This window comes from Populus nigra, chromosome 16, assembly GCF_951802175.1.
Source record: "Populus nigra chromosome 16, ddPopNigr1.1, whole genome shotgun sequence".
NCBI classification, from domain to species: Eukaryota; Viridiplantae; Streptophyta; class Magnoliopsida; order Malpighiales; family Salicaceae; genus Populus; species Populus nigra.
In genome coordinates, this window is record NC_084867.1 from 313,750 (window position 1) to 335,653 (window position 21,904).

The following is a 21,904-nucleotide window of genomic DNA, read 5'->3' on the forward strand; positions in this document are numbered from 1 at the left end:
ACAACAGAACACAAATTTTCTTCTACCAGGAAATCAAAAGTTTGGGCCATCGCTAAATTACACGTGTTGTGTTTGAAAATGCACAAAAAAATTAATTACGCTCAAGATTGTTGTTTGGGAAAATAACTTAATTTAATGTAAGTTTGATAATATCAGCTGAAAAAAAAAAAGTTGAACTAGGGGGAACCCACAATTTGAGTTTGCCTTCTTGATTCACTTTTGAATCCAGTTGAGTACCATTGCAAGTAAAAAACTGATTTATCATGTAAATATACTACATGTATTATATTTTTTAGCAGATAGATTTCTCATTTCTGCTTCATGGGAATGATGGTGTGCCTTAAGCTTAAATCTTTGTCACGATTTCAATATCTGGGAGAGTTCTGCTAGGCCTGGAGTCCACTCATGTTTCCTAAGTTTTAACTTAGGGAAAGAATTGAAAGCCCAAGTATACAGGGCAAACAAAAGCCCGACAACACTAGGCTGTGAAAACTAGCAGCATTTACCTGGGAGGGCTGACTACAATTATCTCAATCCAAGAGCTGAAAGCAATGTTGTGTTTGAAACATAGGACACTGATTATGGAAAGCTGGAAACCATAGTTGAATCAGAAATCCATAAAGAGTTGATGGCCAAGCTATCCAATCTTTTCTTTTGATCTCAACTAAATGATGAAACATCACTTTGCAATAAGCTTCATGGTCGCAAATACGATGGAATATAAACTTTCATGGCATATTGCATCTCAGAAAGAACAAATTTAAAGCAGAAAGGGAAGATACTACTATGATAAACCATCAATGACAGACAAAATGTATGAATGGTGTGTGTGTGTCTTCAAGGAGGAAACTATACAGAACCTGCAGAGCAGCAGAAGTTTCTTCTATGGAATCTATTTCTGTTACATCCTGTTGACTCTGAAATGGTGTGAACTAATTTTACTATAAGAAATAAGCCCATGACTTCTGTTCAGATGAAGTTATTGGTACTCTCATTGCTGTTGTTCTGCTATCGCGGCAGGTCTTGCTTCTGTTGCTTCTGCATACATAGCATGTTGTCATATGTTAGTGTCATATTCATGAAACATCAACACAAAACAAGATTGCTCAAGACACTAAACTGGTATTTGGTAGTGAGGAAGCTGAAGTAGGATTTGATAAGGTCCCAAAAGCATTGTATTGCTGAGAGTTCTGTATCACTCTGGGGTAGTAACTTGGGCTGTTCTGTCCATGTTGAGCATAGAATGGGTAATAATTCAGGTAGACTCCAGGGGACCCTGATGCCGCGGCGGGGTAATAGAATGGAAACTGTTTCCCTCCATATGCATTGTAAAAATTATTCTGCAAGACAGTTAAGAAACTTGTTGAGCTATCAAAACTTCTATATTGTGAAGATGCCCTATGTCCATGCATGCAAGCATTTATCAGTGAGCTATTTAAAAAAAAAACCAACCATTGCAGAAGTGTCCTGTGGGTGGATAGGATACCTGAAATTAGGAAGGCAATAAGATCAGAAGACAATGAAGTACTAATAGTCAGACAATTCTTTTCAAATAAGATAATTTCCTTACCCATAAACTGAATAAGGAGATGCATATTGAGGCATTTGTTGATTGAAGTATGCAGAAGGGCCATGAATGTTTAATGGTGCCATGAATCTTGGTGCTGCAGGTCCAAGTCTATCAATTCCTGCAGCTTTAAGGAAAAAGTTGGAACAAAACGGGAACATAGTTAGAATTATCAATATAGAATAAGAATATAAACCAAAATTATGAACTTGCTACTGGAGGCAAGCATCAATAAGGACCAGGCTCAGTTGGACCTTTCTTTTTAGCACCAAAGGCTGCAAGATTACAGTTGGCTCTCCTTCCATCAATAACAGGATATGGATTTTGACAAGCTCTTGTTGCTGAATCAGGATCCTTAAAATTTACCTAAGAAACACATACATGACAAAACTACAATTGATTACATACATGATCATGCCAAACCTATAAAAGTCTTATAGCTAAAAACAGCAGGGCTAGCTTACAAAGCCATATCCTTTAGATCTTCCTGTGCTCCTATCAACGATGACAACTGCTTCTATAATCTCTCCAAACTGCTCAAAATAACCCTGCAAGGAATCTTTTCTAGTCTCCCAGGGCAATCCTCCAACAAAAATCTTGGTGTAAGTTGTGTCATGAGTGGATTCTGAGGCACTACTAGTTTCATTGATCACCATCCTACTTTCCATGATCTCTTGAGACATCCCGATACAGAAATAGATACGCTAAATCCAAACTGCCTCAAGCTTCCACAAGAACAAACCAAAGAACTAGCTAGATGATCCTAGCCCAGATACCAAAATATAGTGAGAAAGATTGAGAAGGTGAGAAAGAGCCGTTTGATCAATCAAAATCAACAATAAAGACTACTTTAATCAGTAAACTGCCTTTTCTGACTCCTGTTTCTAGAAAGGAAAAGTACAAGAATTAGTCTCTCGAGTGCTCTCGGATTCCCCAACAAAGATACTCCTAACAAGAAAATTGTTTACTGCTAGACAGTTAAAAGTAGAAAAAGAAAAACATGAGAAAACCCTAACCACATGTATGATTTTTTTCTTTTTTGCTTAAGCAAACTAACATGGAAGGATGGAAAGATAGAAGAAGAAGAAGAAGAATTAAGAAACAACAAAAAGAATAAAGAGCAGATGTTTAGGAAATTTCCAAAGAAATAAAAAACATAAATCTTTTGTTGTCTTTCTTTCTTTGGAACATCCTGTAACGGGTCCAGAGCGTAACGTGCCCTAATCTATCTAACTTGCTCTCGCCCACTTCCTCCTCGACCCTTTTTCTTCTTTATCAAGGTACTGTTTAGTACTGTAACTATTAAATACATACCGAACTGAGCACCTGCCTTCATGCATTCAATATTGTTTTAGAATTAAAAAAAAAGATGAAAAAAACAATTTTACAATAAATTTTTGTATTTTCAAAATAAAAAGTATAAAAAGACATGTTCCTAAATGTTTTTACCCCTTTTGTTACAAGATAATAACCAAACAAACGCTAATATACATTATTAATATACATATACATATACATATACATATATATATACATATATATATACATACATACATACATATATATATATAATTAAATGATGATCTTGCAAGTGATTGCAACTAGAGAAAGTACATTAAGATAAATCAAAGATAATTATTCCAACGGGAAAGTTCCAGATTTGGCTTCATTTTGTATTGAGAGAGAACGTGGCTCGCACTGATTTGTATTTGATGTATGAGCCAAGCCTATCTGCGTTGTTAGCTTCTGTAATTGGAAATTTCAATGTTTTTTTTTTCAAAGTGTTATTATGGCGTTATATAAGCAGGATATGAACACGCTGTTTACTTCCAAATTATTACGTACATTTTTAATTTAAGAAATGATTCCATACTTTTAACTTTAAATTAACAAAACAATTAAATTGTGTTTTTAAGTATTTGTTAATAAATGTATCGCGTGATATATCTCTACAAAGATAAGAACACAAGTTCAATTTCTAGAAAACATATTTATTGGAAGGGGCAGCCACGAACCCCGAACATAACTAATTTCATCTTTTAAAAATATATAAGAATACCTGAATAAAAAAAACAATTTATCCCTTGTAAAGCATGAAGATATTATGTTTAATGGGACAATAAACCACCTTTCCTTTGTATACTTATTTTTTTAAAAAATAAAAATGTGAATGACAAGAAAAAAAAAATTAACCCATAATACCCATGTGTCTAAGCTTTGTTGTATTGATAGACCCTTAATTTTTTTTTTAATTTTATCATTTAATATATAATTTCTATTTAATTTTATTATTCGGTATTGAGCATATTTATTAAACCCGGCCAAGGTGTTTCATCGGTTAACCTAGATTAATCCGGAAAAATTAAAAAAAAAATTAAAGTTTTAATATTTCATATGAAAAAATCCATGTAACTTTTTATCCCACATTAAAAAGATATTATGTTAAGCTTTTAAGTTGAAGTATTTAAACCAAAAAAGTTTTTTTTTATCCCACATTCAAAAAACATAATTTTTTTCTTGCGAACATAGAGTATATATACTAATAGGTTTCAAATCTCACATTGAAAAAACATAATTTTTTTCATGGGAACATATAGAATATATACGAAAGGGCTTCAAATCTCACATTGAAAAAAATACTATGTTATCCTTTTTAAGTTGAAATATTTAAATCAAAAGGTTTTTTTATCCCACATTGAAAAAATATAACTTTTTTTTTTAGAACATAGATTATACATACTAATAGGTTTCAAATTCCACGTTAAAAAAACACAACTTTTTTTCATGGGAACATAGAATATATATACGAAAGGGCTTCAAATTCCACATTGAAAAGATAATATGTTATCCTTTTAAGTTGAAGTATTTAAACTAAAAAGTTTTTTTATCACACATTAAAAAAACATGATTTTTTTCTTGGAAACATAAAATATATATAATAATGAGTTTCAAATCCCACATTAAAAAGATACTATGTTATCATTTTTAAATTGAAATATTTAAACCAATTTTTTTTATCTCACATTGAAAAAATATAATTTTTTTTGAAAACATAAAGTATATATACTAATAGGTTTCAAATCCCACATTTGAAAAAAAAACCGAGTCTTGTCCAGGTTTTCTTGGGTCATGAGTCGACTCGCCGGGTCGCTCAGGTTTGGCCGGGCTGTTGTCATAACTGGTCTTTTATTAAACCCGGACCGGTCCAGCCACCAGGTCGACTGGGTCTCGAGTCAACCCGCCGGGCCTGACCAAGTTTAATAACACTGGTATTGAGTTGATGATAAATCTATTTTTGTATCTTTTTATCATGTAATAAGCTAAAAATTGATTCGATCTAGTACTGAAGTTCATATATAATCCGGTTGCAAGTTTGATGGGTTAATCATAGTTAATTTGACTTTTTTTTTCTTTAGCTATTTTTTTTGGATTTGCCGAACCAACAATGTCATGTCGGGACAATCCCCATGTATTTAATTAAAACTCAAGTTAAGTAAAAAATCAAGTTGAGAGTTTTCGAGTTTGAATTATTATACTAAGTTTAATAATAATGTTAAAATTTTTATATGATTTATTTTTTTTATTTTAAAAAATATTAATCCAACCACGGAATATCACATTTAATAATCTAGTTTAAATAAAAAGTGATAGGGTAAAAAGAATAATTTAAACCTTCGTATATTTGCACCTACATAACATCTGTGCTGTGGAAATTAATCATAGCTGATCAGATGAAAGCAGCATAAGTTGGAAATCAATGAGCAATTTGAAAACAATTAATTTTACCATAAGTAATTAATAATAGATTCTGCTTAATTAAAGATACACAAAAAATAAAATAAAAATAAAAGTAAAATAGAAAAAGAGTGAAGGGGCAATCTTAGACATTTGATCCATCCAAGTATATACGACAATCCAAAAAGGCAGCACTAAAGATAAGGGTGAGGTGAACTGCAATTAGTACTGGCATGGCATTAATTACAATATGATATGGGTGATGTATAATGAGTGTATCGGTCTAAAATCAAAGTTATGGTGGATTCAGAAAAAAAAAAAGAGGTTGAAAATTCAGTTTTTGAATTGAAAAAACCATAAATTTTATTTTTTCAGCACCATAATAAATGAAAATTAGGCAATATAAATGAAATGTTATTTTAAAAAAAAAAAATTTAAGACGAACAACATATCGTCTGCTCTAGCTTCAAAAAAAAAAAACCCAATCGTATGACTTATGAAATGAATCAAGTGGGTTGGTTTGGCTTGCTAAGCCAAGTAGTGTCTAATCTTTTTTTTTAATTAAAATTTATTTTTTTTTAGAATTATTTTTTTATATCTAGATAATATTTTTAATTTATACAACCTTGCATATTTTTTTTGCTTTTATTTTATTTGATCAATTTAATGTATGTTTATTTTTATTATCGTTTAATTAAATGAAAAATTATTTTAATAAATATAACTGAATAAATATCCTGTTTTGTAAGATTAAATATATGTTTTATACCTATCTCTTAAATTTTTCAGTTTTATTTTTAGTTATTGTTTATAATTTTTTTATCATTTATTAACATGTATAATTTTTAATCTATTTGATTATATATATACATAAACTTTTTAATTTTTACTCTAGAAATTTTTTAACTACAAAAAAAAAATGTATATAAAAACCTATATATACAATTAATTATTTTTTTTAAATTCAAGTGAATCCTATACGGAAGAAACCACCACAGTTCTACCAGGTCGGATAATAATTGGTTTTTAAGCAGGGCGGGTAAGTTTTCGATCGGATGGAATCAAATTGCCATAGATTCAAATTCAATCTTAGACATAGCCCAAGTACACAAGTTGGAAAGCTGGACTCTTTTATAGTTTTATGTGGACGAAGACAAGAGAACTAACGTTAACACATCGATCTTCTCTCTCTCTCTCTCTCTGGTGATAGCGTTTACAGAAGTTTTAGCGAAGACAAAAATGGAAGAGAAAGAAAAAGGCAGCAAAGGAGGCAGTGGGGAGAGATGGAAAGGAGCTATAGCTAATCTAACAGAGATGACATCGAATCTAGACTCTCTTCAAAAGTTGCTCCTTAAAAAAGCTGTCTTTGTTAATGAAGAAACCTTCTCAAAAGCCTCCCTCACTTCTGAACAAGCCCGCTCCGCTCTATCAAGGTATTGGATTCTTGATCCGGGATTTTCTTTTTTCATGCAATCTTGATAGGATTGCTGTTAAATTATGATTCTTGACGTTGGTTTCTTCTGTTTGATATGATCATCGATCAATTTCACAAGGTAGTGTTTTTTAAGCATTTTGTAGGAGTTCTTGGGTAATTAATGCTTGGTTTATTTGACTATGAATGTATGAGTAGAGTGAATGGATTAGTTGGTTCTCGAATGGTAGAGTAATGATTTATTAGCCATGGATTGGATGAGTTATGCTAGAGTGATGATGAGAGAAAACTTGCAAAATGTTGGCAATTTAAGTTAAATTTTTGAAATGCTCTTGCTAGTTCGTTCACTGAGGCACTTTGACCATTTGGAGAAAACCAAAAAAGATCATTAATTTTTAATCCAAATTTCTGTGGACACCAAAAGAAGACAACTGTTTTAGATATTTAACAAATGAAGTTATATGCTAAGGGAAAACTTTTGCTAATACATTGTAGCCTGCATCATGGGATGGCATCCTTTTAGATTATGCCTTCATAAAGCTATTAGTCTTGTGATTGGGATTTCGAGAAAAGTGATGCTGGTTTGCTAGTTTGGATACGTACTCCATATGCACAAGCAACATGCATCTAGATTTTAACGTGACTGGGTAATTTTACAGTTTGAGTTGATTACTACTATGTTTGCAGAATGCTGTTTGGTACTGTCTTTGGTTGGTTTTCTTATGTTTTCTATTATTTCCCTTAATTTCTGAATGTACCATCAAGGCAGCATAAAAAATCATATGCAGGTTGTCTTTTGTGTGTAGGTTCTTGAACAACGGGTAGAGACTTTGGAAAGAGAACTTGATGCTGCCATCTCAGCTGCTGCTCATGCTCTAGCAGAAAAGCGTCAGGCAGAGGCAGCACAAAAGGATGCTGAATTACGTGCACGTGAGATCACAAGAGAACTCGAGAGCACCACAAGTATGCCTACTATCTCTTCTTTTCAACTATATATTTGTGAAAGAAAAATCAGGTAAAGTTAGCTTCATTCCCATTTCAATGTGAATATATGAGCTCGCATCTCTGTAATTTTTAGATTTCTGGAGATTTCGTAGGTCTAGATTTCTAATATAAAGTTCAGCAGTCTTCAAATTTTTTTTTGGTTAGTTTTTGCCTATTTTACATAGAAATGGTGGTGTTTTCTTGTACAGTAATTTAAATCTTTATTAGATTATGAGTGCTATAAACTTTGCATACCTATGACATCTTTGGATAAGGACAAAGGCCATATTTTCAGAGAATTACCAACAATTATGCTATTGTGAATGTGCGATGCAGTCCATGTTAGGCGTGAATCTTAAGATCCATAGTTGCGATACGTAGTTTTTCCCCTTTATGTGTAATTTCTAGAAGCTGTGCTCGTGTGAGAGGTACCCTAAAATGCCAGTTTTCCAGAACCTAGCCTACCACAATACACTCATGGAGTCGTGGGGAAAAAAATTTCAAATCTGTTTTGTGTTTTCTAATTGCAATATTTACAGTCTTCTTATGTACTTCATTGTGGATACCCTATGCTCATTAGCGGATAGTTTATTTGTTGGCTCGAAAGTTTTCTGTGTGAGAGGTACCAGATGACAGAGCAGGTCTTTGTCGAGGATTAAGGGTGTGTATATAGTGAAAGTAAGGTGGTTTTACTAACAAGGGAGGTGTAGGGGTTGGCAAATAATATGGTGATAAGTAGAACTGTGGGAAAAGATTTGAGTCCGCTACCCCAAACCTCTCTAAGATATCCCATCAATCTATAAGACTAATTGACGGTAGGAGTGAGAAAAAAATCGAAAAACCAAGAAAATTGGAAGAAAAAAAAATAACTGAAAAAACCGAACCGTAAAAAAAAACCAATTAAATTGATTAAAATTTTGAAAAAACCAGCCAGTTCGGTTTCGGTTTTATAAGCCTAAAACCGAACCGAATCAAAACAGAAAAAAACCGGAAAAAACCAAGCCGAACCAGTTTGAACCGGTTTTTGTCATAAAAAACTGAACCGAACCAAGCCGAAACCGGTCAGTTTTAACTGGTTTCAGTTTTTTTTTATTTAAAAAATTTCGGTTTGATTATTTTTTTTTGATAAAAACCGAACCGAACTGAAAATGATCGCTCCTAATTGACAGATTCTTCTATATTAATATCTCATTTAATCATCTTCATCACCCGTGATTAAAATGTCATGTTAGAAACAACAGTATTTGAAATTAGACTAGTAATCTCTGCATGAATTTACGTTGAAGGTTAATCTGTGCAAAACAAATCTGAATCTGAACAATATCTCCATCAAAGTCCTACTTTATAGAGCCTAAGCAAAGCCCATGTAATATAATCCTGAGCTTTACTGTTAGTTGTGGCATCTGGATGTCTTTTTATTAGTTTATAAGTGAAATCAATGGCAATCCTCACACATTCAATCTCACCAATTTCTGGTCATGATGATTGCCTCATTCCTTTTCAAAATTTGCTGGCAATTACTAATTTATATTTCCACCTTGCCAAAATTTTATAATATTGCTCTCTTTGCTTCAGAGGTATTTGAACTACACATAGAGGAGTTGCGTGCAAAGCAAGAAGAAATTTCTAAGCGTGACAGTGACATTAAACTTTTGGAAGCGATAATTCAGACACTTGGTGGTAAAGAATCCCGTTCTACAAGAGGGTAACTTGGTTTTTCCTCTTCCTTCTTTTCTCGTTCTTTCTTTATGTAGATGAAAGCGTTCCGTAAAATGCTCTGTATTACGTTGTTCATGCTTGACAATAAAAGATCTGGGAACCTAAGAGTGTGTTCTCTTTAACCTAATACTGTTCACTGGTTACATGATAGGGTACCGTGTTTGAATTTATCCCTCCTTTAACCTCTCTCGCGGCAGACAGGAGCGTGGGTCAGGTCTGATGCTTTGATCTCCAGTTTTGTAATTAACGGTGGTGATTTTACCAATTACACTGCATGCTTTTAGCATAGTGCAACAGTGCAGAAAATGCTATTTAAATTGGTCTGACAATTCAAAGACGGCTTAGCTCAACATTCATGCACTCTTCCCTATGGGAGTCCATTTTGTTAAGCTGTAAAAGAGAGCTTCGAAGGTCTGCAAAAATTCAACTTTTTTTTTTTAGCTTAAAAATATATATATTTTTAATGATTTCGGATGTTTTGATACGTTGACGTTAAAGATAAAAAATATTTTAAAAAACATGATAATATAATACGATTCCCGCCATCGAGGGCTCATTGGCGGGGAGGCATGATTCACTGAATTTGCGACAGGGTAATGATGGACAATTGAAGAAGATACATGGCTCTAAATGAAGGCTATATAAAAAGACTGTTTAATTAAGAATGCAGATGAATTTAACCTAACCAAGTTTTAACTTATTCAAATTTGACTTGAGAAGGACTCGCGAGACTTTGTTATATATTTTTACAAAGCTAACAACTCAAACTCGAGGTTCTTGTCATGGTTATTGTCTCATCCGAGAGAAATAAACCTCGTATGAGTGGGAAATGTGTTCTTTATTTTAGTCTGTGCATACATATGTGTTCTACCTGATCCATTAGTAAAATTATAACTTAAGAAGAAGGTGAAAAGATTTGATGCTGTTAGACCTGACTGTAAATTATAATTAAGGGAGGGTGAGTTCTTTGTTGGCTAGCCAATGCCAGGATGGAGGTTAGGTTGGATGTGTATTGATCTGTTGAATAGTCAATAGACTAATTAGTGAGTCAACCGCCTCAGTTAACTTATTATAATTAATTAATAATTTGTACTTAATTTGTAGATTATTCTAGGAAAATCTGTCATTATGATTTCACCCTTCATTTTCCACGACGGGACAAGGACATTTTTTCTTGGTGGGGACTCCAACAAGGCCTGGCAAGAGCACTTTAAGCAAGTGAAAACTATGGAGTTACATGATCATTAATTAGACTTTCACCACTAGTAGATTACTGGCAGGTGCCTGTGCTAATTACCAGCCAATGCCTTAACAACTTGCTGCACTTGCAAACGCTGCAATCCTATCATCATCTCTTGCGTCACACCTTGCAACAAGTTCAGTAAATGGATGATGAGTCTGATTTCCCAGATTCAACAGAAGTGTTTTTTTTTCCTAATTGATTTTAGTCTACTTTAGCAAAACTCACCTTTGCAAGGCACTGCCATTCAAAATTTTCTGTTCCAAAAAACTATCAATTATAGAAATGGAAACACGAGTTAAACCGCAAGTAGAAGGTTACACCGCGTTACCTAGCCTTGTAATGTTCATCAAATCCTGCCAGAATATCAGTTCAAGCAGTCAAGATATTCTTATTGAACAACTTTTTAAATGCCCTAATGAGTTAAGATCATCAGCCAACCTTTTGTTAGAACCACCATTTTAATAGAGATTTTGTTCACCAGATCCTAATATAAATTATTCACAGGAGTCTATAGGGTGTATAGTTTACCAGATCCTAAAGGCCCTAATGTCCCCTCTCAACCTAACCCATCATGTGCCAACTGCATATTTTTACCAACAAAATGCTTGGTCTGTAATTTTTAATACATGCTCAATTGCTGTACAAACTGATCAGTTGCAGAAAAGACGAGTAATCTTTCTCTAATTACTCTCTTTATGATAAAATCTAACACCACCTGGACCGCTAATTAGATGCTTAGACTGTAATAAGTGCAGAATCTGAAAAAGATGAGGCACCTAAACCCACTAAAGCTCTTTAATGTTACAATAGTCTTCCCCATACCATTTATAACTTTATCTTCCAGCCCTTACATAATCAAAACCGTAAGAATGATGCAACAATTACCAAAGAAAAACCGTAAGGGACAAAAGAGGAACCCTAAACTGTTCAGCACAACCTAGATATTCCATGGACAACCCACTATGCAGAGAGGGTCATAAATATCAAGCATACTTGATGAATATTATTATTTGTAGTGGTCACCCCCCCTCTTACTTTAGTCCTCTACAATGGCATGGTATAAGGAGAGCAATACTATTATGCCACCTTCCACTAACCGACCTATCTTGCATGCGTGTTGACAAATTTTATATATCTTTTGCTTTCTAAACAAAATTTAATATCTCGTTGCTCCTCCTTTAGCTTTCTAAATTCAATTTTTCCGTTTAACTTTTAAACAGAAAGAAAGATAGCTTTCTACCCTCCACTAGTATAGTAACTCTAGCTCAAGAAAGACTCTTTACATTTCTTAAGTATAAATATATCTTGTAACTCCTCTTCTCCCTCTTCATTCTATACAACAACAAGGTAGAGAAATCCCTCTTCTCCTCTTGTAAGACTTCTTAAGACCTTCATGGTTATATTTTCTTGGAGAAAAATGGGCAATTGCTTAGCTCATAATTGTGTTAGACCTCCCTTTATAGGTTCTTGCATCGGATTCCCTCAAGCCAAGCATGAGAAAGTTTTGCATGTTGTCAAAACAGATGGAAAGGTTTTGGAATTCAGCGCTCCAATTCTTGTGAAAGATATCGCGGTCAACGTTCCTGGCTCAGGTATTGGTCTAACAAATGAAGCTATAGAGCATCTGCCACCAAGTTACGAGTTAAAGCTTGGAAATGTTTACCATGTTCTTCCACCACCTCCAGGGACTTCACCGGTGGTTGACAGGGAAGAAGAAGCAAGTAGTGGTGGCGTCAAGAGGATTAAAGTTGTAATAACAAAGCAACAACTTCAGCAGCTTTTGAAAAAGGAAATATCTCTTGAGGAGGTTCTGTTAGGGCTAGAGCAGAAAAGTTTTTCTCTCGACTCTCCAAGAAATTGGAAGCCAAAGCTGGAATCAATCCCTGAAGGATTTGAGTAGTATAGCTTTGGAAATGTACAATTTAGGTACTGAATTCTCTCTTATGTAGCTGACAATGAATTTATCATGTAGATGTACTGATTAGCCAAAGATGGAGAACATGTAAAAAGAAAAAAAATTAAAGGAATATAAAAAGAATTCTGTCTGCTACAGAACATTGAAAGATTTTCATCTATTCTGTTCTCAACGTGTTCTTACCGGCTTGATTTCTTGAAACAGAAACAGAAGATGATTCTCTGATATATTTCTGCTATTTTTTGACTGCTAGTTTACTACCTGAGACAATACAGGCTCATCTAGTCCATAGTCCACAGCCCCCCTTTTCCATTTTTATATTCTTTCCAAGAAAAATTTGAAGGAATTTCTTCTTGCTTTCTCTTGCCTAGGATGGCAAGGCAGGGAAATACTAACAGCGGTCATGCACGTCTGGAAAATTGGTGTCAATGAAGCGCCTCTGAGTAGGACCAAGCACTGAGCGCGATGGACACCAATTGCCTGGGTACTCGCGAGCAGTCCTCAGGTCAACAAGATACTATATGCCAATTCAAATGTTAAGCGGAAGGAACAAAGTCCTGTATTGATAGTTACAATAGGACAATATCCAAGTGGGTCGAAAATGAGACAAACTTCTAAGAGAAAATTTGAACATGAATTACCAAGTTGTAGGTTGTCTTTTCTTCCAAAGTAAGCGATAAGAGAAGACTTTTCATGAAGAATTGCATTACTGTCCATTTTTCTAAAGCCAATCTAGCAAGTTGGCGGCTCAAATCTTCATATACTAGACTATAGGGTAGGCAACGTCCAAAAGATGCAGGGGAATGCCAGAGGGGGAAACTGCTCTACACATCCTGCTTCGGTTTAACTTGATATGAACGATTCCTTTCTTAATTTCTTTGAAATGTTCATGAACTTGAACAAAAGAGATGATCAAATGTTACATACTTGTTCTTGAACACAAACATCTATATTCTTCCGCACAACAAGAATCCGTGGCTCGGATTTTGGGGACTTGTACCTTACACTGGTGCATGTCCAACACGATTCCACATCTGTGTCCAATGTCGAAAACGGATATCTAAGGCGAGGAGAGTAGTTGAAGCAAGATAGGCAGGAATAGAGATAGGAAAGATCCTGAAAATCACATTTTCAAATACAAAAAAAAAAAGCACTATACATGGTACAAACTTCTTATAAAATCTCTTACTGGATGTGCACATCAATGACCTTACGTTGTATTTTGGTCTTAGGAATGTTAACGAACAGAACTCCATTTTTCAGCTCAGCCATAATCTTATCCTTTTCGCAAGAACTGATACTGCTACCAGACCATGAATCAGCACCAGTTTCTTCCCTTTTGTGCTCTCCCTCAATAACAAGCAGATCATCCTCGATCGAGAGCTTGACATCCACCTTAGACAGTCCTGGCATGTCAAACCTCGTCTTGATCTCTTGTTCCTCATCTTTGATTTCCCATGGTGCTCGAACCTCCCCTCCTGTCCTGTTCCTGCTGCTAGGAATTGTCATTGCATCGCATTGTCCTCGTTGGTGAACATGGATCCAACAAAACTGTAATTAATGTAAAAAATCTTAAATCATTGCTGAGATCGATTTTGCCATTTTTATTAAAGAAGAATGACTTTTTCCTATTAAAGAAAACTACAGAGTCTTCAACCAGGGCAGCATCGGAAATAAGACTTTAACATCGTCAGGAAGGAGGCTTAGCTGACGTTAGCCTGAAGATACCTGACCCTAAGAAAAAAACAACAAGAAGGAGAAATCAGACTACTCACCGGAAGGTGAGACATCAACAACCAGCCTTCGAGGCCTTCTTTCAACAGCTGTCCCTCGGCTGTTTCCCTGCTTATTGACATGCAGTGTCCTTGTGTTCTCCAGCAGCTTCAGCTCTCACCAAAGCCAACCTTGAAGGCTTACTAGTATTCTTGCCAAAACCCCTTGATGGAAAAGACACTGAGCAAGGACCTGTTGCCTTGGTCGAAGGCACAGCTTTGCAATTGTTTGACAACAAAGGAGCAGATGACGAAGACAATGTTGATGAAGCCATAAGTAGATAAAAAAATATATATATATGCACCAAGTTTTAAACAAAGGAGAGGTGCTAGTGAAAGTGGCTGTACACACTACACTACAGTTTGCTTTTCTTGATTTTTGAAGCCATGGATAGAGAAATGAGATTGCAATATATAGAGAGAAGGGAAGTATGGAGATGAGTCTTGAAAGTTCTCCAGCCAACTCAAAGAAACACCTGGAGTTCTTGCCATCATCAAATATTATCCACACTAGATTTTATACTCTACGAGTTTTTTCTCATTCTTTCGTTAAACATCCTTATGCTTGCTGTATATGGGCTGGCTTTGCTGGATGGAACACTATCTGAATCCTAGCCCAGTTGTGTTTCTCACTTTCTTGTGCATGATATTTAGACAAAAGTTACATACAGTATTTTTGTACTTCGACCCTTTTATTTTGGTTTATTTTAAACACACTACTCGTAACTTGATATTGCGTTTGAAACAGGGATAGAATAAAATTTGAAAATTTTTTGTTTTAAATTATTTTTATTATATTTTTAAATCGTTTTGAGGTGATGATGTTAAAAATAATTTTTTAAAAATAAAAAATTATTTTAATATATTTTCAAATAAAAAATATTTTAAAAACAACAACAACCACACACAAAATTTGTTAAAAAACAATTATTTTAAAGAATTTTTTCTAGCATCAACTAATTCTATGGATGTAAAGTATTACTATTTTTATAAATTTTAGATTGCAAAGTGTAATATTTAATAACTGGATAGCAAGACAAAAAAAAACATTGGACTAATTTTCCCAAAACAAAATGAAAACTAATTAAGATTAATTTGTTCTCTAAAAGAATTGATAACCTTGTTTTTGTAGCCTAAACAAGCTATTGATCTCTTAATTTTCATAATACTTTACCCAGACAGTCATACGTACAAACACAAAACAAGAGAATATATCCTTCCTAGGCAGTTAATTTCCAGCAACTCATGAAGATCTTAACTCACAAGTCCCTGTCTTGTTCCTTTTCCTTTTTGTTACAACTAGATGATCATATGTCACAATCTTTCAGATGACCAAAATCTCCATGGGCGAATGAAGAATGGAAAAGAAGAGGAGGCTGAGAGAGAATTCGTAACAGTTTGACTGGTCTATGAACTGGGACACACTGTAACTTTCGAACCGTAAACAAGGTCATATTAGGTAGCCTATAGCTGCCCTAATCCCTACACCAGTTACCCTAAGCTAGGGTAGGTCTCCATTCGAGTTCCCAAATTCTCCATAGCCAATCCCAACATGGCAAGTCACAATACCACTTGCCAAACTGCCTGGAAAATGACCATTACAGCCCTGAGAATCATACTCGTTTAATCCCCATTGGAAGATCACTCAAGCAAAACACATCGTTCTCCTCTTCTCCACTAATCCCAGATCCCCAAAACCAGACTATAATCATTTATGGAAAGAAACCATGGACTCTCTCAACACATGGGAAGCCAAGGGAGTTTCTTTGTTGTTTTTAACACCAAAAGGCAAAGCAAAAGCATAACAAAGCACACCTACTCCTCCTCCCTTTTTCTTCACTACAGGAAATACCATCCAGCTTTCAGCATTCTCGAGGGAGTTAATTATAAATTAGACTCCGTAGTTTAGTAAAATAGACTTCAATTAGTCCTCATCATTTCAAAAGTTTAATGCTTAATCCCTATATTCTTAAATCTATTTCTTTCCCACTTTATATGATTTTCCTCTTCTTATTTTTTTTAAAAAGAAATAGATAATATGGTAAGATTTAGCACTGTTTGATATCGTGGTTGCACATTGAAAAAATAAATTTAAAATAACCGATAATTTATAGTCTTTTTAATCAATATTTTAAAAGTATTTTCAATGAGATCCATATAAAAATATCATGTATGTTAATTAATCAAATATTTTTAAATTTATAGTTGGGTAAGCGTCGCACTATAAAAACAAACGGAGCCTAACGAGATCAAGAAAGACAATTTTTGAAGGAAAAAAATGATAAAAATAAATACAATCAACACTAGGCAAAGATTATTTATTTATCTTTTAGGATTAAATTAGAATTAACACCTCTCGAGGGCACTCGCTCTTCCGATGTTGTCTCCAACCGTCTGACACAACTCCTTTAGTGTTGTTCTCCATGCCACGAGAAAACACCATTTCTTTTTAGCATCAAGCACTCTGTCCACATTATTATTATTAACATTTTACAGTTTTGTATTGTGGACAACGCACAGACTCAGAGCCTGTTCCCAAATGGATGGACTAGCTCTACCCCTCTTGCAGGCTAAATTATTTGTTCATTTATTTCACTGTCTTTTGCATTGAAACATACCAACCACTCAAATCTATGAAGCTACTGGCTCTAGATTAATTGGTTTTCTTTGCCTTAATATTCAGCCAAGGTTTTTGCTTTGCATAGTAGTGCTTTTGATTGCATCATGGTGAAGATTGGAGGAAGTTCTTGGCTCAACGCAGTCAAAAGGGCTTTCAGGTCTCCAAGTAAAGAGAATGATAAGAAAAGTAGTAGAAGGAGAGAAGTTCATGAACAAGAGGAGGAAGAAAAGGTGAAAATTTAGTAATTTCTTTGTAACATAATTAACATTGCCAATTAAAATTTTTGTGGGTTAATTTGTGCAGAAGAGAGGGACAAGAAGATGGATTTTCAGGAAGTCATCGAATCAAGAAACAGTAATATACCATTGTGGAGTGACCACCGTCACTAACATTACAGCAACCACCAATCCTGCTTCTGCTGCTAGTAATAGTATTGGTATTGAAGCTGCTGATGCTAAGCATAGACAAGCCCTTGAAGCGGCCATGGCCACAACAGCAGCGGCACAAGCAGCAGTTGCTACAGCTCAAGCAGCTGTTGAGGTTGTTAGACTCACCAGGCCTTCCCTTCTTGCTAAACAACATTTTGCTGCCATTGCTATACAAAAAGCTTTTAGAGGATATCTGGTAAGTGATTACAAAGAGAGTAAAGAGAAATTACATATCTCAAGGACTTTTTGGCTAACTAATGTTTGTGTTATTTTGAAGGCAAGGAGAGCTCTTAGAGCACTAAAGGGGCTGGTAAAGATGCAAGCCTTAGTGAGAGGCCATAATGTTAGAAAGAGAGCAAATATGATTCTTCAGTGCATGCAAGCTATGGTGAGGGTGCGGGTGCTTGATTCCTATGAAGGCAGCACAAACTCCATCTCCAGTGATCAGAATAGCTTGTGGGGTTCAAATCTTGCTGAGAGGAAATCTACTGTAATAAATTTTGTTACGGATAATGTGTTATGCTTCGGCCTCGGCTTTGATTTGGTTAATCCTTAACAATGTATGCTGCAGTGTAGGGATGCAAGCAGCACTGCTGATGACTGGGTTCATTGCAATAATTACAAGCCTAAAACATTAGAGGAAATACAGGAAATGTTACAGGAAACAAAGGAAGTAGTCGCCTTGAAACGTGAAAAGGCCCTTGCTTATGCTTTCTCTCAACAGGTTTTTGATCACATCCCTTGCCATTTGATTTATCACCTTCTATTTTGGCTGGAAATTAATACCAAGCCAGCAAACATTTGACGCAAACTCCTGCTTTGTTAGATATGGAAACCTGGAAGAGACTCATATGCAAGTGAAGGAGAGGTAGAAGAGAATCCCAGATGGCTAGACACGTGGAGAACCAGGAAGGAATGGGAGAGAAGAGGGAGCGGTGCATTGTGTGATCAATTATATCACAGTAGGGACCCTGTCAAAAGTACTGTTGAAAGGGACACCTCTAGACCTTACTCCTACTCTACCCCGAATGCTCATAAATTCAATCATCAATATCACTACCAGCAGCACAGGCCTAGTTCATATTCAGTTGCCTCTCCTCTTCAGAAAAACCACAACACTCTCTCACAACCAGTCACACCATCCCTTTCCAAAACAAGAGCACTACTCCAAGTCCATTCAGCTAGCCCTCGCTGCCTAGGAGAAGGCAGAAACTATGTGATGGAAGCAACCAATCCTTCTTCTGCTTCAATGCCTAACTACATGGCTGCCACTGCATCTGCCAAGGCTAGAATTCGATCACAAAGTGCACCAAGGCAGAGAGCTTCAACCCCAGAAAGAGAAAAGTCAGGTTCAGCCAGAAAACGCCTGTCTTTCCCAGTACCTGACCTGGCAACTAGCAATGTGGGTAACATGGTTAACGATTATAGCCTGAGGAGTCCAAGTTTGAAGGGCATTCATGGACATGTCTTCTTGTTACACAGACAGCATCGATGATGAGGTATATCCTCCTTCAGCTAATGATCTTATCAGGTGGTTAAGGTAAAGCCAATATTTGCAGGGTAAGAAAAGGGGTGAATTATCTTTTAGTCCCTGACTGTTTAATTTAGTTACAACTTAATTCTTTATGTTTGAAAACGTATAAATTAGTCATCTGACTCTTGCTGTTGACCAACCGAACGTGGCCTTTATAATTAACACTGATTTTTATCTAAGAATTTAAATTGTTGAGCAAATGTTTTAATACTAGAATTGAGACACGAGACTTTCAAACATGAAGGACTAATTAAGTTATAATTGCATTGAAACTTGAAGGACTAAACAATAATTTACTCTAAAAAAACAACAAGCCTGGCCATATTGAAGATGTTAGAACTGGAGTTAGTTGAAGAATCAAGAAAGAATTCAAGATGAGGATATTACTTGTGTATCATTCATGATCAGTTTCATCAGAATAACCCTACCCCTCTTAGATGTTAAGAGGATTAAACAAATCTACATCAGTAGTCTTTTAGCAGCTTTTGATGGTATAATGCACTACATTTATTAAATACTGCGTGCATGAGTGCTGCTGCTGCTGCTCCTTGAAAAATACATAGCATTATTGGTTTGATGGAGAGATGTCTTGAGCATTAAATTTAGTCAAAGATGTATTTAAGAACTCAAATTTCCAACTTCATTGTAGAAGCCAAATGTGACACACTCTTCATTAATTTAGCTAGCTAATGATGTCTGCTGAAATCGATTTTCTTCGTCTTCTAAATTGTCGGCAGCCCTCAGACCACCAAATTGGTCTGCAACAGCTTCTTGTTAACCAGCACAGAGGAGCTATTCTTGTGCCTTATCTCTTGGAAACGAAGAACATTTACAGGCATGAAAGGCCTTTAAGAAGAAAATGATAAGAAAATAATTTTTTAAACTTGATTATTTAAATTGATTTGAATCAACTCAAACTAAATATCTAATAAAATTAATTTTGTTCTCCAGGGTATATGTTACCTTTTCAGTGAATATATGTCATTGATTTGATGCTACAGGGAATAGTATAGTCTTATGATATTAAAGTATAAGGTAAAGATTCTGTGGTGTCGGCTTTTAGCTGTATGTATCAAAGTTAGAGCCCTAATATCCAAGCGTGCATCAACACTAACAGGGATCCAATGTATTCCGTGCTGCAAACTACGAAGGGGTCAGGGCAGGTTTCAAAGAAGCCCTTTTTAGCACTGCTCTCAGTTTTTGTTGCTCTTTTATCTATGTCACCTAGCTCCTAGTATATGAAATATTAAATATTATAAAATCTAACCTTCCACTGTAATGATATTTTTTATTATTATTAAACAGTATGAATTATTTTTTATTAGCTTATCTATCGATCAAAATTAAATTTCTTTCTCATATGATACTAGGCATAGTTTTAAAATTTAGTTTGATTTAGCGCATCGAATCGGAACATAGATTAGAAAAAATAAAATAAAATAACAAAAAACCCAACTGGCCTAACAATAGATTCAGGTTGACCTGGTAAAAATTTAATTATTAATCTCTTGACTCTCTCAACTCGTAAAACTATGATTTTAATTGTCAAAAAATCATCTCAATCTAATATATAGCTTAAGTTATTACAAAGTCCAACCTTCCACTGTAATTATATTTTTTTATTAAACAATATGTATTATTTTCGATTAGCTTATCCAGCAATCAAAATTAAATTTTTTTCTCATATGATCCTAGGCATAGTTTTAAAATTTAGATTGGTCTAGCACATCGAATCGAAACCTAGATTAGAGGAAATTAAAACAAAAATAAAAAAAACCAATTAACCTGACAATAGATTCAGTTTGACCTGGTAACAACCTAACTATTAATCTGTTGACTCTCTCAACTCGTAAAACTATGATTCTAATTATCAAAGAATTATTTCAATCCAATAGTTTAAGTTGTTACGTGAGGTCCCAAGATATTATTTATATTATTCTCTAATACACCCCCTCAAGTAAAAGATTTTTGAGCTTGAAACTTGCACAGATCCACACTACCTTGTGCTTAATTTTTATCAAATATATAGGGATGATGATATTCAAACTCGTGACTGCTTGTTCATCAAGACTATGATACCTTGTCAAAGAACCATTTCAATTCAACAGCTTAAGCTGTTAGGTGAGGTCACAAGATATAATTTATATTATTCTCTAGACTAATGATGCATTTCTAACATTAATTTAATATATTTTATAAGAATTCAAATTTTTTTTAGATGTTAATGTTAAAATTTAAACTTAGAAAGTCAAGAAAAAAAATTATTTATGATTGTTCAAGTTGAAACAAAAACAAAATCTTAAAACAAAGACAAGGGAGGGAATTAGGAAAAATAATATACAAATATAAAATCAATTTTGTGTCATACTAAAACAATTTAACAATCAACTCTAGGAATAATTTTATAAAATAAAACAGTAATATATTACAGTTAATATTATACAAATATTGGACGTCGAATTCGATAAAAACAACATCACTGGAAAATAAAATATTGATAAAATTTACAAAAACAGTAGCATCATCAAGCCCATCTCAACTTGTAAGTTAAGACAATCGCAATAGAGTTATTGAACTCAAATAGCAAAAACTTCCAATTCTGAAGGAAGACTGTTGCATTGCAGAAACTGAATGAAATAGAATTCATTATTTTTTTTTATAATAAAAAACAAATAAGAATATTTATCAAAAGGATTAGCGGGTTACCATGTATTTGTGTATTTGTGGGTGTTTGAACTGGCTTAGAACCTGTCCTAGAAGCCCGAGAAAGAAGATCCATTGCATATTTCTCCTGCAAGAGAAATAGACCCTATGGAGCAGTAGCAACCTTGATGCCAAAAAAAAAGAAAAGAAAAAAGAGAAAGAGAGTAGAGAATGAGACTAAAAGTTATGACTGTAATGTTTTGAATATAAAGACATAGGAAAAGGCTAGAAAGCCCTTGAAGGCATAGATGT

At 34.6% G+C, this 21,904-nt stretch overlaps 4 protein-coding genes and 1 pseudogene across 5 annotated transcripts; 3 read left to right on the plus strand and 2 right to left on the minus strand.

The window, feature by feature from the left end:
* Positions 1 to 716: 716 nt before the first annotated feature.
* Positions 717 to 2,812, minus strand: LOC133675626 (uncharacterized). Of its 2 annotated transcripts, none has more exons than XM_062097056.1 (6): positions 2,032 to 2,812; positions 1,822 to 1,933; positions 1,571 to 1,694; positions 1,453 to 1,486; positions 1,121 to 1,340; positions 717 to 1,038 (listed from the first exon to the last, which is right to left on the minus strand). In XM_062097056.1, exons 1-6 carry the CDS (start codon positions 2,248 to 2,250, stop codon positions 992 to 994), a joined length of 756 nt encoding a protein of 251 aa, XP_061953040.1. In that variant the 5' UTR covers positions 2,251 to 2,812; the 3' UTR covers positions 717 to 991. The 2 variants fall into 2 exon arrangements, with proteins under 2 accessions (XP_061953040.1, XP_061953041.1); XM_062097057.1 differs by having other exon boundaries at positions 1,571 to 1,688; positions 2,032 to 2,810.
* A 3,729-nt stretch (positions 2,813 to 6,541) lies between these two features.
* LOC133675976 (uncharacterized) lies at positions 6,542 to 9,919 on the plus strand. The gene is made up of 6 exons (XM_062097557.1): positions 6,542 to 6,735; positions 7,258 to 7,315; positions 7,422 to 7,427; positions 7,541 to 7,697; positions 9,294 to 9,423; positions 9,589 to 9,919. The coding sequence occupies exons 1-6, from the start codon at positions 6,542 to 6,544 to the stop codon at positions 9,617 to 9,619; spliced, it is 576 nt and encodes a 191-aa protein (XP_061953541.1). The 3' UTR covers positions 9,620 to 9,919.
* A 1,838-nt stretch (positions 9,920 to 11,757) lies between these two features.
* LOC133675018 (uncharacterized) lies at positions 11,758 to 12,755 on the plus strand. The gene has a single exon (XM_062096283.1). It carries the CDS (start codon positions 12,074 to 12,076, stop codon positions 12,578 to 12,580), a length of 507 nt encoding a protein of 168 aa, XP_061952267.1. The 5' UTR covers positions 11,758 to 12,073; the 3' UTR covers positions 12,581 to 12,755.
* Positions 12,756 to 13,700: 945 nt separating this feature from the next.
* LOC133675977 (small heat shock protein, chloroplastic-like) lies at positions 13,701 to 14,642 on the minus strand (annotated as a pseudogene).
* A 2,246-nt stretch (positions 14,643 to 16,888) lies between these two features.
* LOC133675978 (protein IQ-DOMAIN 17-like) lies at positions 16,889 to 19,002 on the plus strand. Its single transcript, XM_062097558.1, has 5 exons — positions 16,889 to 17,217; positions 17,291 to 17,611; positions 17,693 to 17,905; positions 17,987 to 18,139; positions 18,242 to 19,002. Exons 1-5 carry the CDS (start codon positions 17,092 to 17,094, stop codon positions 18,908 to 18,910), a joined length of 1,482 nt encoding a protein of 493 aa, XP_061953542.1. The 5' UTR covers positions 16,889 to 17,091; the 3' UTR covers positions 18,911 to 19,002.
* The last annotated feature ends 2,902 nt before the right edge of the window (positions 19,003 to 21,904 follow it).

Bases quoted from the DNA above. Each gene is read 5' to 3' on its own strand.
- LOC133675626 (XM_062097056.1), bottom strand. From the start codon at position 2,250: ATGTCTCAAGAGATCATGGAAAGTAGGATGGTGATCAATGAAACTAGT. The intron at 1,487-1,570 runs GTAAGGAAATTA...TCCTAATTTCAG, and splicing joins TCTCCTTATTCAGTTTATGG to GTATCCTATCCACCCACAGG. The intron at 1,039-1,120 runs GTTTAGTGTCTT...CTATGTATGCAG, and splicing joins TTCCTCACTACCAAATACCA to AAGCAACAGAAGCAAGACCT.
- LOC133675978 (XM_062097558.1), top strand. From the start codon at position 17,092: ATGGTGAAGATTGGAGGAAGTTCTTGGCTCAACGCAGTCAAAAGGGCT. The intron at 17,218-17,290 runs GTGAAAATTTAG...TAATTTGTGCAG, and splicing joins AACAAGAGGAGGAAGAAAAG to AAGAGAGGGACAAGAAGATG. The intron at 18,140-18,241 runs GTTTTTGATCAC...CTGCTTTGTTAG, and splicing joins CTTATGCTTTCTCTCAACAG to ATATGGAAACCTGGAAGAGA.
- LOC133675976 (XM_062097557.1), top strand. From the start codon at position 6,542: ATGGAAGAGAAAGAAAAAGGCAGCAAAGGAGGCAGTGGGGAGAGATGG. The intron at 6,736-7,257 runs GTATTGGATTCT...GCATCCTTTTAG, and splicing joins GCCCGCTCCGCTCTATCAAG to ATTATGCCTTCATAAAGCTA. The intron at 9,424-9,588 runs GTAACTTGGTTT...GTTACATGATAG, and splicing joins GAATCCCGTTCTACAAGAGG to GGTACCGTGTTTGAATTTAT.
- LOC133675018 (XM_062096283.1), top strand. From the start codon at position 12,074: ATGGTTATATTTTCTTGGAGAAAAATGGGCAATTGCTTAGCTCATAAT.